Genomic DNA, 16,257 nt, shown 5'->3' with positions numbered 1-16,257 from the left:
TCCTAAAGACATGCTACTTCTTATCTTTTACAAATAAATTTAGATTCTACTTTCGTAAAAAAAAAAATCCATAAAACTGAGCAATCCACTAAACCAAACTCTATTATTTAACTAAAAACGATGTTCAAGATAACATAAACAAAACTTTTAAGTTCGGTTCACGACGTCATACAAACCTCTGTTAACAAATCAAACGAGTAAAATTTAAACGGAATATTGTTTGCATCATATGATATCATACAATTAAAAGTAGAAACTGATTGGTTGAAAATGTTTCGAATCCTAATCGTGTAAATTTCATTGGTCCAACGAATTAACTTTGGCAAAAGTTCAAATCTTTTCAAATCTTACCGCAATGGTCTAACAGTCACTGAAATTACAGGAATTAGCTGTTCTTATCTGTTTACTAGTTGTTTGTTTATCGATATAAACCTATTTTAATCTTCGTTACCCTTTCGACTTTATTTTTGTTTTATAATTCGATATATTGATAAGTGTAGCAAAATTATATAAGATGAAAAACCGATAAGATTATTAAATTTTGAACCTCGAACTAGTTGCAGTGGATATTTTCTAGGAAAACGAAACTCTGCCTTGACACGAAAATGCAAATGTGATCTGTTTCTAATGTTCTGTCGAAAGTAGATTAAAACTCGCTGGTTTGAGAGAAGACGTGCATTATTATAAAATCCTACAAAATTGTCAAGTAATTCCGGCTTCGTCAAAATATCGGACTTGCTGAGTTGTACGTATTTGCAAAGCATCATGTTCACTGGTCCTGCGGTTTTTTTAAACATACAGATGGCAATCATCTATAGACTTTACATTGAGAAATTTAACCTTGAATATTCCGTTATCAGATAATATCTTGTTTTGGTTACGTTATTTTCGCATGTTAGAGTTTCTATATTCACAATTAATCTGAGCATTTAACAACATAACTTTATTCTTAACTATTAAATGTCTCACAAGTTCTACATGGATGGCAAGTACACCTCGTGCTCAATGCTACAAAAACGTCCTCTCACATGAGATGTGTCCGCCGCCCTCTCATAGCCAAATTATAGGCACGAGAAATTCCCTGCCTAGTTGTCCATGGGTTGGGTACGGCGGACTCACATATACAGAAAATCGCCGTTTCTATGTCTAAGTGATTTACGTCATAGTTGTGTATTGCAGCGTATATCAAAAGCCCTCTTAGGTTGTCGGCTTTTATAACTTGAGAGAACGTGTCGTGAAAGTCTATTCCGTATTTTTGGGAGCAACCTTTGGCAACTAGTCTTGCCTTGTATTCTGTGCATGAGGTGAAGGAGTCGAGTTTGATGTTGTGTACCCATTTGCATTTTATGGGTTACAGTTTCCCATATATTATGAGCCTTTAGTGATTGCATATCTTTTTTGCATGGATTCTATCCATTTGGCCTTGCTCGGTAGGTTCATTACTTCCTCTGTTTAGGATTATGAGTTTGCTTACTGATATCAGGAGTCTGTTGTAGGGTCGACATTCGACATGTTAGATCTTTTGTGTCTTCCGGTACGTCTTCTTCGACATCGGGATAACTTAGAAGTGGTTCATAGTAGAAATTTAGAGATAGTCTAGGTCTTTTTCCTTCAATTGGAGAGTAGTTTTTCTCTGCAGGTTCATTTAAGTCGTAATCTGTCTCGATTTTGTTATCGAAATTTGTGACTTCTGTATTCTCTATATCCTGAGCTGTAGAAGTCGAATTGGTGCATTGTTTCTCTGAATCGACTATGGTATAGTCTGCGTTGAAGTTGCATGTTTTTGGAGGTTTTTGCCCCTTTAGTTTTCTAAGAATTTTATATCACGTGACTCGATTACGGTCATAGAATCGTCGTCTCTTATTTCTGCGACTCGTATGCCTTCTGAGTGTATGACATTATTATCGGCTATGGTGATTGTTTTTCTGTCTTCTCTCATGTTCTCTAAGCATTGGCGATTTGGGGTCATGTGACTGGTCGCCCCACTGTCTATCCAGCATGTATCTGGCTCGTCGTTTGTGTTTAAAGTCATTACTCTCTGTCGGTTGTTACCCTCGTTAGCTGATTTCTCCATTCTCTGTAGGTTATCGTCCTCTCTAGCTGTTTTCCCAAGCTATTTTAGATGTTTTGAAATTTGATCTTCGGTTATCGAAATCGATACCGTTTGTCTCTATTCTTTGCTTTGTTAATCGGGTTCAACCGGCATTCAATTCCCTTGTGATTTGGTTTACGACAGATGTAGCATAGCGTTTCCTTTGTTCGTGATTTTCTTTGTGCATTGTCTGTGGGGGTTTTGTAATTCGGTGGGTAATATGCTCTGTAGGCGGCGAAGTTTTCCCTCTGTTCGAGCCCATTTCTTTCTTCATATCTTTCGAAGGTTTTTTTCACGTCGGAGATCTTGGGGTCTTTTAGATTGTCGAATTGCATGGCTATTAGGTTGTACTTTTGTGGTAAACCTTTGAATAGTGCGGTGATAAATTCGTCTTCTTCTATTTGAGCTCCCATTATCCTAGCTCACTCTAGAAGTTTTTCTCCTCTTAATAGGTAATCTCGCCATGTCTCGTCACGATTCATTACTAATCTCGCCACATTGTTTCTGGCTTCTATCGCTTGTCTTCTTAGGTCCCCTTTATATCTTTCTTTTCAATGGGTCCAAATTTGTTTTGTCGTTTTACACATTAAGATAAGTGCCACTTGTGTGTCGTCCATCGCACATGTTAAAATGGCTCTGGTCTAGGAGTCCGTTTTTTCCATTTCGCCTTTTTGGCGGGATCTAGGAAATCTGTACTTTCTAGAATGGCCATTATACGGTACTTCCAGCTTGTGAAATTGCTACCTGTAAACTTCGGTAGCTATCCATGTCCTATTTCGGCCATTCTGTTTGTTATAACGGTTCGGTTTCTAAGATTTAGGCTTACCGTGGTTGATCGATCAATTTGTTTGCATCAACATTGGAATTTTCTTCCTGTGCCCATAACCCTTTGTTACGTTATTTTCGCATGTTAAAGTTTCTGTATTCACTATAAAACTAAGCCTTTAACAACATAACAACTTTATTCTTAACTACTAAAAGTCTCACAAGTTCTACATGGATGGCAAGCACACCTCGTGCTTAATGCTACAAAAACGCCCTCTCACAAGAGATGTATCCGCCCATAGCCTAATTATAGCCACGACAGTTTTATCTTGTAATATATAAGATATATGCATTATTTTGACTTTAAATAACACTCTCCTTCTTTTTGCCCATATTCGTAATGTCCTCCTTTTCACAAAAATTGTTCTACATTCTTAATGTTTCACCTCGTCTACCAGATTATGACTAAACATTTGCTATTGTAGAAAGTTTTTTTTAAAAGAAACTGATATTAAATACTGTTTAAAATAATACTAATTTATAAACAAAAAACAAAATTGATAATTCACAAAATTTTATTAAAAGTTAAATAATCTAGAATAATTGTTTCAACAATTGTTTTCATACTTATTATAAAAACAATACTTATCAAAGACAATGAAGACAGTTTTGTGTTTTGTGAGAACGTTATTTAATGATTATCTCGAAATCTATCGTTTAGAATTTCGTAAGATTGTGATTAATCGATTGGTATAATTTCACACAAGAGTTGAATGCACGGGTGTAATCATGATTTAATATTAGAGTTAGGGGATTAATTCCAACGCTTATTAATACAGTTACGTGATTAATACCGCATTCATTGGTATAGCTTTAATTGTAACACAAATTACACTTACTTACGAAGTGGTTTATTTCACCTTCGCTCGATTACTAAATTTCACCTGGAATATATTAGCTTATTACTCAAATTTTAATCTTCCTCCTATATCATTAAACAAAATAAGCTATTGAGAAATACTTCGAATGTAATGTTCCTAAAAATATGTACGAATGTCCGAATGTCGAGCAGGGAGTCCTGTTTCGAGAGGTCTAAAAAGATGAATTATAAAACATATTGATTAAGCAGAAACAGACTAAACTTTCCATGAATAATTTTTCTGTTAGGAGCCTGTGTGCAAATATAATCCACAGACAATGTGTAAAATAAATTTACGAATGACAGATTAGATATTCTGTTTGTTAAGTCCACTATCTATTACTAATTTATCAGCAAGTCACATTTAATATTGATTTTATTATTAAAAGTATAATGTTTAAAGAACTAAAACATGCTTAGATCAAAACAATACGTAGAAAAAGTATAAAAATTAATTTTTTAAATGAAGAATATAAAGTTTTTGTGTGCGATGAATATTGTATTATATTGTATTAATACTATATAATTACAAATTTAAAAGATAAATATTTGCATGTTTTACTCCTAGATTTCGAAAAGTAAAAGACGAAAATGCAAACAAAAGATATAGAAAAAATAAATACAAAACAAATGATGAGTCATATGCAAAAGAATTATTGTATTTTAATGCAGATTTAATTAATTTTAAAATGATTTTCTTAAAATTGCATTAATGTGATACTGAAGGAGTGATAAATTTAATTATCAGACTGAATAATTTAAGTTAAAATCTTCTAGAATACGGTTAATTTTGTAGTTTTCCTAGGGATTTACTTTATCTCACTTTTTATTTTTAATTTTATATATAATATATAAGCATTTTGATATATCATATAACATAGTATTTTATCAGTCATTCCTATGTTCTAAACACTAGAATCTTTCAACTATTTTAATCTTACAGCACACTTGAACCTATAATTAAATTTCCGCGACAGAAATTTTCACGGAAAAAATCACGAGAATTAAAGTTTTGTTTGTAAACATTCCATCGCCATATTACTATAAAACAATATTGTTGTTCTTTAAATTAGAAGCATGTAACAATAATAGTTATTTAAAGTATTTTTTTTTTACATCAGAAAAGCAAATCATAATACATTAAATCTTAATTCGCATTTAAAAGTGGCACGATAATTGCCCTTAGAAACCACCCCAATATCTCTCTATTTCTAAGTTAAAATAATTTGAACTAAATATGGACAATTATACATACATTTTTGATTTTAAATAATTTCATTTTAAATATAAATAACCCGTTATTATTCACATACAATTTTGCGTATGAATAGATATACATTTTACTGTATTATGTATGCGTTTATTCATTATATCAATGAATAACTCGCATGATCAATTTAAGCAGGTTTTAATTTTGATATTTATACTTATTGTTTTTGGGCTTATTTCCTGGGTTTTTGGGCTTCTTAAAAAATTTTCTCTGCACCCCGATTGAAAATCACTGTTTCAGAGACTTGGACTGAATCTCTTACATGTCTATTATCACTACTAAATGGCTTGATTATCCAGTAAGTATTAAGTTTACTAGGTCAAGTATCTTCTTATAATTGCATATAGTTACAATTAAAAATTTTTGTAAATTTAATTAATCAAACTCGACCTATGAAGAAACAAATATACTGATTAATTCAAGTAAACGTTAACGTTTTATATAAAGCCACAATTGTAAGTATTCTATAATTGTCACCAATTATTTAAAAAAAAAGTCGATTTACGAAACATCTCACAAAAAAATATACCTTACACAACAGAGTAATCATGTGATATTCACCCACTTTATAATCACTCTCCAGTTTATAATTATTGGTTTAGAACAGATTAATTGAAATGATAATTTAATTTAAAATAGTAACACTATAACAAAATTTTGTTTATAATATTTTTCATTGATCACATGTAGATTTTGCAATAAATTTTTTTTCGGACTGTTAATACGTTACAAAGAATATCTGATACGGAAAAATTAACACGAGTATGTGTGATGAAACAAAAGTTTATCAAAAGCCCGGAATGAGGAAGTATGAGATAAATTTAGAGAAGATGTTCTCAGTAAGCATTTGATAATATTATTGTAAATTAGTTTAAAATAAAATTGGCATAATATAGGCCTATATATATATATATATATATATATATATATATATATAATATGGACGTTTGTTTGTTTGTTCGCTACGCTCGCCTATGCTGTTCGACCAATTGCTAAGAATTTCGGCAGTTAAATTAAAATACTTCCAACTTAGATAATGTCCTACAACCCCCACCCAAAATTTTCAATTTGATTTGTATGTATCCATCCATTTCTGTCTAAATTTGAATGCTGGCTTTACATGTAGCGCCATCTGTTGGAAAAAAGGAACAAATTAATAAACTAAATATAATTCTTACGAAAAAGAATATAATTTTAAAAGATGCATATTATAGTCACCGAATTACTGCGACAATGATATAGAGCGAAATAGACACCCCATTATGCTATTACTAAGAGGTAGCACATAGCAGTTGTCTGCCTAGAGCGTAGTAGTGTTTTACTCAAGTAAATCTTATTTTTCCTATTAGAAATAGAGTCGTGCCGATTATGTATCTAATTCATTTCAGGGCAAAATTTTTAAATTGAAATAACGTGATTTGCGGTACAAATCAAAAGTTCATATATAGTTAATCTGCTCTTATTTCTCTTACGATTTCACACGATTATCTAACAAAACATATCTAGCACTTTATTAAAAACTTACTTTTGATATTTATACTGTTTTTATATTAAATTAATAATTCATTGCTGAAAATGATTTATGCTATCGGCATTATGAAATTAATTGTTTAATTAAACCCATCTAAGAAATAAAGAATCAACCAACATAATTTTATTGGTTCAGAATATCGCAAAATCTCATCCTCTAAGAAAATGTCCGTTGATTTCTTATTGCATATGTACATCCAATATTGATATGCATTTAACTTTATAATATACTAACAACACTGAGAAAGAATTAATATATAATTTCATTCAATAATTTTTTTTTCAGATATATGATGCAATCATGTATATGTTACCGGCCGAACTAGATTTCAGGCCAAACTAGTTTGTCCTAGGCCGAACTGATTTAGAATTAATATTCAAGTATATTAATGGTTAAGATAAAATTAAAAGGCAATCAATTAGATAAACAATATTTATTCTAACATAGTCTACTTAATTATAAAAAAAACGGTAATGATTAGAAGTGACACTTGTACAAAACTATAAAATAAAAATAAGCTAATCAGTTCTTATCAGTTTGTATTTTTTTTAAGCCATGCAATTTTAAAAGTAATTAAATTTCGAAAATATTTTCAAAAATTCAAACGAAATAATAAAAATAACTTTTAAAGTCAAACTAAAATTAAAAATGAACTTGTTTGTGTTTCTTAGTGTAACATATAAAATATTTAATCTTTTTTTTATTTTTACAGGGTGGGTTAAAGTGTACGTAGGTAACCCCAATGGTGGCGCTTCTGACTGTTCGTGCTCCCGACGGACTCCTCCCGGAGAGGAGCCGCCGGCAGGTCTCCCAGTGTTTAACGTCACTAGTTATTGATTCACGGTAGCTCTTGAACAAAAGAAAAAAAAAAGGAAACGTTTACTAAAAATGTAGTTAACCTAACCAAACCAACCTAACCGAAGCACCGAAATTAACCACAGGGTGTACTGTCGTGGCATTTCGAATTACACAAAATCATTTTTTTTTTTACACTGGCGCCTATTTGTAGTACATAAATCAGTTCGGCCTAGGACAAACTAGTTTGTCCTAGGCTAAACTAGTATATCCTGACACGCGTAGGATAAACTAGTATATCCTGACACGCGTAGGATAAACTAGTTTCGCCTGAAATCGGGTTTGGCCAGTAACATATATAATGAATTCAAATGCTCATTTTTCTGGAATGTACTGTACATGATGCATTTAAATAAAAAAATTCAAATGTTAGAATAGACTTTCAGAGATGGCATAAATGCAACAGAAATGCACATATTTGGCTTTTAGGTAAAAATAAAATTAAATACATCGTAAATACCTTTATTTAGGATTAGAATATCAAATTTACATATACATTATTTAATAATTCACGATAATTATTTTTATGTAATTATGCAGCGCGCGAAATAAATTTTATTTTATCTACAAATATTCTTAACTATTGTCCTCTTCAGTCCAATATTTTTCGTTTTCTACAAAAAATTCTTCATTTTCTCTTAATCTTCGATTGCACTCAGCCGCATCAAAGGGAAGCAATTCTCCACCAAAGTCTGCTGGTAGATACTTAGGATCGATTAATTTATGAAGTTCTTTCATATCTGAACCATGAAAATTAATCTAGAAAGAAACAGTTTTTAATTCCTAAACAACATAAATATAAAATAATATAAAACGAAAATATTAATCTTTAATATTTGCTACATTGAATCGTTATCGTTGATTTATTTATTTATAATTAATTCAATCAAGATGTGCCTATAGAATAAAGTTGGTTCCTCACTTAAACATTAAAATGTAATGTTTAAAAAAAGTTTAGTGAGAACACAAAATAAACAATACGTAAAAGTTTAAATACCGTATAAATACAGTGTTTTGTGCTGAACTTATTACAAAAACCAAGTATTTGAAAAAAAAGCATTATACATCTGATTTTTGCAAAATTTTAAAATTGTTTACTTGAATTAATTTTCTAACTCCTAATACTTCTTTGCAGTGAAATTTTTATCGAAAATGTTAAGGAGCCAATTTAAATTTTTACGAATGTAGATTACAAGCATCAATTATTAGATTTTTTCAATTACTTCATTCAGTAAGAGATGAAAAAACAACACAACAAATTGTTGATTATCCATTAGGTTACTACTAGTATTTATTAGTTAATCTACTGTCTGATTTCATGTCATCTTTTTCCTAATACAGTCAAACCTGTTTTTATGCGGGGGATAGGGACCGCATTAAAAAAACGCATAAAAAAATCGCACGAAACTTCATGAGGGGCTATAAAAAATAGTTTTCGCAACACAATTAAAAAAATATTTTTTTATGCGGTCAATAGGGACCGCATAAAAGAAGTCTCACATAGAAAATAACTGAAAACCGTACAAAATAGAATTTATTGACAACAGATGTCAGCACTTGACTGCATCGTCTGGTCTATCGTCTGTTTTACATATTTTTGTCCAGGTGGTGTTTTGTTGACTTAAAAAGTAAATTATTTCATTTTTCGCATATTCATGCAATAATATTACTATAATAAGTTTATTTAGCTATAATAAGTCAACGTGAGACATGACGAATCGCACGAGACTAGTCGCCAACTATACCGCACAAATAAAAAATCGCACAAAAAAAACCGCGCAAATTAAAAATTCGCATTAAAAAAATCGCACAAATTAAAATCGCACATAAAAAGAGCGCATAAAAACAGGTTTGACTGTACTGTACATTTTATCATTTACAATAGGTATAAAAAACATTTCTAAACTGTTCTCTGAATGGTCAGATGCGCTGTAGGAGCCATATATCCAGAATACGCCAGTATGTGCGACCTACAGTTGTCATAGGAGCGTTTGCCATGGGATAATTGCAACTATATAATAGCAGAAATAAGAAAACGTTTACGTGGCCTGTTTGTTCAGGCGGAAACCCCTACTACCAGTAATTTGTTTCTTCCTGGCTCAACTGTTCAGTCATATGATATTGCTGAATTTTAATCTTATCCAAATAAAAACATGAGATGTAAAAATCTTGCACATAAATAAAAAGTCAATATATACATAACAGTTAAATTTTTAGTTGGAGTAAATTTGAGCTTTTCATAGTCTGGAGAACATTCTGAATGAAAATCATTCGTTTCGATGCAATTTTATAAATACAGGCATAAAATTAAAATTACTTTATAGAGAGCACAGTGAACGTTGACATATCGAGAAATTTCCGGGTCGATATGTCAACGACCCGGAAATTTCTCTAAACCTCAGTGATAAAGAAAAAGGCTTAGGTTTAAAATCTGAGCTTTCTACAGCAAGTAAATTTTTTCTTTAGGAATGTCTGCAGTGTCGAATGAAGAAGAACTAAATACAGCATTTTTGGCGAATTTCGCACTTTTCAATTATTTATATTTCGACAACCCCTTTATGTAAAATCCAGAAATTTTGCACTATACCCAAGAAAACAAGTGTCTTTCTAACGAGATATTCAGAATTACTATAAGCATTTAGGGTGCAGAAATTCACAACTATGGTTTATATATATATATATAAGTAGATCTAGATATTATGACAGAGTAGAGTAAATGATGGTGATAAATGCTTTGAAAGCTGTGTGTGTAAAAATAAGTTTCTTTAGAATATCCGACAAATCTGTTGTTTTCTTTTCATACCAAACAATAGTATAACCAGCAAAAAATAGCGTTTTCCGAAAAACAAATTCGAAAAAAAAAATATATAATTTTCTGTTAATTCACCATCTCGCCGTTACAGGTGTGGTTTAGTTTGTGAAGATTACACAGATGAGTCCTTTAATAGAGCTTACTTACTCTGTTACTTTTCACCAATTCTATGCTAGACTCATTATTATTCAAACCTCTAAAGTAATATATACAAAAAACAAAAATCGTCCGCTAATCATAACTATAGATTTTCGAGGCTTCAGTAAATATAAATATGGGTAAAACATTCTGCAAATCAGAAACAAAAACACTGGATTTCTTCACTTATTTTCTACAGCAATTGCGCCTAAACAACACACCCACAAAGCATGGCTTTTAACTAACACAAGGGCTGACTGCTATTTCAATCTCCGATTTTGACAAAAGTTTCTTCGATGAGTGGATTTTGGCCGGAAAATGTGTCATTAAAAGAGTAATAATAATAATAATACTTACGCGCTTTTTCAATTTGTAGGGTAGAAATGGATATAATATCGAATACAAGATTTTCATATACGTGTTAACGTTGACAAAATGAAGTGAATTGTACCGGAGAGGAATGCATTGCTGAAAACAGAAGAAAGTACATGTTTAATATAGTTGAAATATTTAAATGTGTATTAATATAATTTATTGATTCAGAATTTATAATAGATTTATTTCAGTAATAATTTGTAATATACCAATCTTTTGTAAGAACGTTGTTCGTAACTTGACAATAGTGAGAAAATCAAATGGTTAAAAAGTGAAAAAAATCTCAGTGAAATGACAACACATATTTGCGACTAATATCAAAAATATTAAAATGGAAAATTAATTTGAATTTAATATTTATTGTAATCTGATAATAAAGTGAATATTAAATGAATAGCAAGGAAAAATTTGAATAATTTTCACTTCTTCCATCATAAACATTTAGCTTAACAGCATAAGAAAATAGTAATGGCATTGTACAGTGAATAAATATGTCAATTTTTTACCTAATTATCCAACAAAACAACTCACTGCAATAAAAATCGTTATCTATTTAAATCCACTGGAACACTGAGACTTAATAATACTTTCATTGATAATAAAATGTTTGTTAGACAAGAAAATATGAAAAAATTACGATGAATTTCAATGATGGAATAAGAAACGAAATCATTTAACAATTTGCCAAGCGATTCATTCCTAGAAGACTTTGTATAAGATAATGACTTCTGTTTAGGAATTACACAGGTAAATAGAACCAAAGAAGTTTGGGAAAGGGCGAACTTGAGTGCAACTACCAGCGTGAATACTTGTGTTTACATACACAAGTGAGCAAGTGGGTGAGACCATCGCTCACCAGTGGCGATGAGAAAACCACTAGTCTAACGGTGAGTGAATATACAGCGATTAACTATATAAAATTTTCATTACTTTGCCTTTAATTTCAAATGTTGAAAACTTTCGTTGAAATAAATGTAAAATCAGTTTTCTACCTAAGAAAAATTTTGGCAATGAAACTTTTTACAAAAAATATCAAGGAACCAATGTCAAATTTTATGAAAGACTATAATACAAGGTTCAGTAGACTTTCTTTCAAAACTTCATTCAATGACAGAAACGGTAGAACAACACAACACTGTTAATGATGTGTTAGACTATTAATGTTAAATGTTAGACAATTATCAGCTATTTTATTGCCTGTACTTTGATTTACCTCTTCTAACATAATACTCCTTATCACTTTTTTAGTTATAACAACATTATCCAAACTCTTTACTACAGATAATTTTATCAATTTGTTCTCGCAATAAGTACAGGTTGATCACAATTAAACAATCTGTATTCACCGCCCCCTGGACAAATATGTAGCAGTTCAAACTGAACCTAGTAATCTCTGCTGATAGATAAAGATACGCGAATGAGAATATCGAGTGAGGAATTTAGTTTCAAGCGCACTGTTATAAGACTTGTGGCAATATGAACGTCAAAAGAAGCCTCGTAAGTATAAACTCCACGAAAGAAACGATAGAGCAATTGAAGCACACGTAAATACATACTGCGTTTAAGATATTTAATTAATGGTTGAATATTTTCAGTAAATGCATAATTAACAACAATAAAGTATCCTTTTGAATACAACTAACACAATAAGAAGTCATAAGAATTATGATTTAGAAAAAAATATACACGTATTGTATTCATACAATTACTTTGCTCTCAGTAAATAATTTTTGTGATATATAAAAGTACTTCGTCGTGCATAAAATGATCTACAGAAAATTATCACCACTACAATTCGTGGATAAGAAAATTTATCCACGTCTTACAGTACCATTTTCTCTCATAGTACGTATACAATTTTTCAATAACAATTTTTTTTTTACAATTTAATATATTTATGTCGTGTTTTAGTTTTTAGCTGTTCATAATTTCTATACTTACGAACATGTTCGAAACTGCTAAATACGCATTTCTTGGAGTGTACTGGATAATATGTCTCCAGGATAGTTCTTTCGTATCTATTAAAAGATGTTGTCCATATACTTGAATAGGATGGTCATTTAGTTGAAAATCAAACATGAGCAATATTCCTCTTAAAACATCTATTATTCCCACTTTAGATGGATCCCAATGACCTATATATAGATAAATTATAAATTAACGTATTGTGCACTTTAACAGCTAAAATAATAATAATGATAATAACAATTCGTAACTCACTGTATCTTCCCATTGAAATTACCATATTTTCAGTCTTTACACATGTCATCATGTTCTTCTCCATAACAAATTCTAACGCGGAAGGCTTAAGATTTTTATAAACGATTGGATTTTTTTTCCTTGTAGAATAATATGTTTTGAGTAATGTCAATGCCCTTTCTCTGTCGAATTTTCTTGCTCGTAAGAAACTCAGAAGAAATATGTCGTCAGTTCTACATTTCAGATGTTTTTCTTCTTTTATGTTGAAGAAATAAAATGAATCCATATTAGTTTTGTTAGTTTTGAATTTTAAAATAACGATGAACTAACATAAACAATAGTTAAATGTTAGTTTACATATGTATACAGTATGTACAAACACGCGAGGGATCGATCTTTCAAGAGCATGCTTCCCGGAGTGAATTCCTACGGGAAGCAGGAACCTACTTAATTGTTTGACACGAAAGACCGTAAAGATGTACCAATTCAACATCTAGAAATTTCATAAAACATACTTATTCATTCATTTTTCTTTTTCTGTTTTTCTTTTTACGTCACTATAGTCCGTGCATGGAAAGAGTAGACAAGTGTCAGCTTGAACTGGAAGGGTCTGTGGTGGGAGTGAAAGAAATAGACATGTGGAATTTGACACGTGGATCTAAATAATTATTTCCAGCATTTACATTTTGAAAACATATAATATTTTATTATATTATTACAAATATTATTTTACTATTACTATGTAAATAAACTTTTATTATATAATATATTTTACATTATACAAATTTAGATGTAAAGGTATAAACGCTTATAAAACAAAAAGTTATACGAGAAGCTATAAGCACAACCTTGACAAATCTACACACGATTAATAAAGTAGATGCATATTAATATATAACAAAAATTTATGTGGCTGTTGTACAGATTGCACCCTATGAATATCTTAACTCGGGGGAGCGAGACGAGTTCAACGATACTCTACTTTTGGACCGGAGACGAAAAATAAGAAAGTAATCATATTACGATAGCTTGCCTTTCTCAATGCATTCTACGTCATTTTAGCGTTTTCCACTAGGTGGCGTCTGATTGTTCTTGCTCTCGATAAACTCCTCCCAGAGGGCAACCACAGGCAGGCCGCCCAGTGTTTAACGTCACTAGTTATTGATTAACGGTAGTACTAGAACAAACGAAAAAAAAGGAAACATATACTAAACTACAAGCAGCGCCACCTAGTGGAAAACTCAAATCCCGAAACTCCATAGGTTGCAATCTATACAACTTCCATTTATGTTAACATGAATTATACATTAATATGCATTCACTATATTAACCGTGTGTTGAGTTATCAATATCGTGTTTATAGCCTGTTGTGTTTAAATTTTTGTACGCCTTTGCAATCTTAACCCATTCTTTTAAAATAATCGAAATATAAAAAGAAAAATGCGGTGCAAAATAACAAAATTCATTTCTGAAACGATTTTGATCCTTATTACATGTGATGCGTTTAAAAGATTACTGTCTCCTTTATTAGTAACAAAACGTGTTTAATACACAATCAAGTTTTTAGCCATGATTTAAGAGTCGGAAAAATAACTGAATTCTATTTTGAATGCAACACTAGCTAATGCAGCAAAACAGAAGATTTTCTTAATGCGAAGTGTATTTTTATCTGGAGTTTATGGAGAAATTTAATAACGTAGTTACATTATAATGCAAAGCTTTTCTAAATACTATAAATGTAAATAATTTCGCGTGAAATTAATTTCTGTTGTTATAATGTTTCACTGACTGTTTATAACTTTTAATTTATAAATGGACGTCAATGTTGACATGGAAAAAAGGTACCGACTCTCTTGTCTACTTGTTATATTATGAAATATGATTAACTATAATTATAACTTAAGCTCGAAAATTTAAAGTATTATGCCAAATATAATTTAACTGATTTAGAAAAATATAACTACATACTTACTTAGAACATCTTTCCTGAATTCCTCTAATATTTCCTCATTCCAATTGTAATCAAAATTTTGATTAACTTCATCAGATGTATTCATTGCGAATTTTAACTATTCTATACCTTGGAAAATGTTAAAATTCCAATTTTCGAAACAATTTAAATATCCTCGTTGAAAAGCTGACAATACTTAGCGTAATCCTTTACTTACGATAATTTTACACATAAAGACATACTCGTACTCTGTTTATTGTGTAAAGTGAATGTTTAAACTTACTATTGCGTTTTATATATTAATATTATCTCACTTTGATATTGATAACATCATTAGTTCAACTTTGTAACTAGAACACTGACCTTTACACATCTTTACATTTATTGCTTAGTAGCAGTCGACGTTTTTTTCACAACTATCAGTATTAGAGATAAATCGTACTTTTACGCCAATGAATTATTCGACAGAATAAAATTCGTAAATCAATTTAGAATTGTTAATAAAAGGTCATATCGGTAGTTAATATTTTGTCATTAAAGTAACAACTTGTGAATAATTCAGAAGAAGTTAATCACAAAATATATCCGTAATGAACTGTGTGCTACCTCGCGTGACAGGAAAGTGTAGGAAGAGTCAACCCGACTGGGAAAGTCGATGTCAGATGAAAGGGGTGGAGTGAAATGCGGATGTTAACACGATTTTCGGTTGTTTTATATGTATATATATATGTATATATATATAACAGACAAAATCTTTTTAATATATGAGCCAAAGAGAACTCCACATTTCGAATTTTTTAAAGTTTTAAAGTGTGAAAGCATTTTATATACTTCTAACTTTTTACATTCATAATAAGTTTTCCTAATAATAAGAATCAATACCACTTAATGAGAAAATTTTATTGGCCATCGAAAAACATTTTATTTATTTCAGAAGCCGTTCTAAGTAACTCCATACTGTAACGTTAATCCGCCAGCTCACACTGCGATTGTAATGCTGCAGTATGCGCTGACCAGTGTTTTGGACCAGTGTAGCATTACCAGTGTAGCATTAAATAATCTACTGTTTTCTCCAAAGAAAACAGTAAATTATTTAATGTTATCTCATCACAAAACGTAAGTGAAAGAAATTAATTAGTTACAGTCCAACTGCAGCAGATGTAAGTATACTTATGGAATATTATTTGTTTGAACCATTGTTTTAATTTTGGTGACAATTGCTTTTAGAAAAGAGAAAAGTTATACCGTTATATCAAAATGGATAAAAGTAATTTTTTTTTTAAATTCCTATTAAACATGATTCTTATAAAAATTTAACAACAAATCGACAGGATGGGACTCAAATACAGC

General features: G+C 30.7%; 1 protein-coding gene across 1 annotated transcript; it reads right to left on the bottom strand.

Moving 5' to 3' along the window:
• Nucleotides 1-7,974: 7,974 nt before the first annotated feature.
• Nucleotides 7,975-15,083, bottom strand: LOC136969496 (clavesin-2-like). Its single transcript, XM_067263665.1, has 5 exons — nt 14,929-15,083; nt 12,978-13,211; nt 12,699-12,892; nt 10,740-10,850; nt 7,975-8,191 (listed from the first exon to the last, which is right to left on the bottom strand). The coding sequence occupies exons 1-5, from the start codon at nt 15,011-15,013 to the stop codon at nt 8,009-8,011; spliced, it is 807 nt and encodes a 268-aa protein (XP_067119766.1). The 5' UTR covers nt 15,014-15,083; the 3' UTR covers nt 7,975-8,008.
• Between the last annotated feature and the right edge of the window lie 1,174 nt (nt 15,084-16,257).

The sequence above is a fragment of the Centruroides vittatus genome, unplaced genomic scaffold (genome assembly GCF_030686945.1).
Source record: "Centruroides vittatus isolate TY-2023 unplaced genomic scaffold, ASM3068694v2 contig_1799, whole genome shotgun sequence".
Lineage (NCBI taxonomy): Eukaryota > Metazoa > Arthropoda > Arachnida > Scorpiones > Buthidae > Centruroides > Centruroides vittatus.
The sequence above is the reverse complement of the archived record's forward strand: the minus strand, read 5'-3'. Positions and strand labels throughout refer to the sequence as shown.

What these genes read in the sequence shown, in the direction of transcription:
- LOC136969496 (XM_067263665.1), bottom strand. Translation starts at nt 15,013, where the DNA reads ATGAATACATCTGATGAAGTTAATCAAAATTTTGATTACAATTGGAAT. An exon ending in ATTCAGGAAAGATGTTCTAA is followed by an intron (nt 13,212 to 14,928) that starts GTAAGTATGTAG and finishes TCAACATAAAAG; the next exon opens with AAGAAAAACATCTGAAATGT. An exon ending in AATTTCAATGGGAAGATACA is followed by an intron (nt 12,893 to 12,977) that starts GTGAGTTACGAA and finishes ATCTATATATAG; the next exon opens with GTCATTGGGATCCATCTAAA.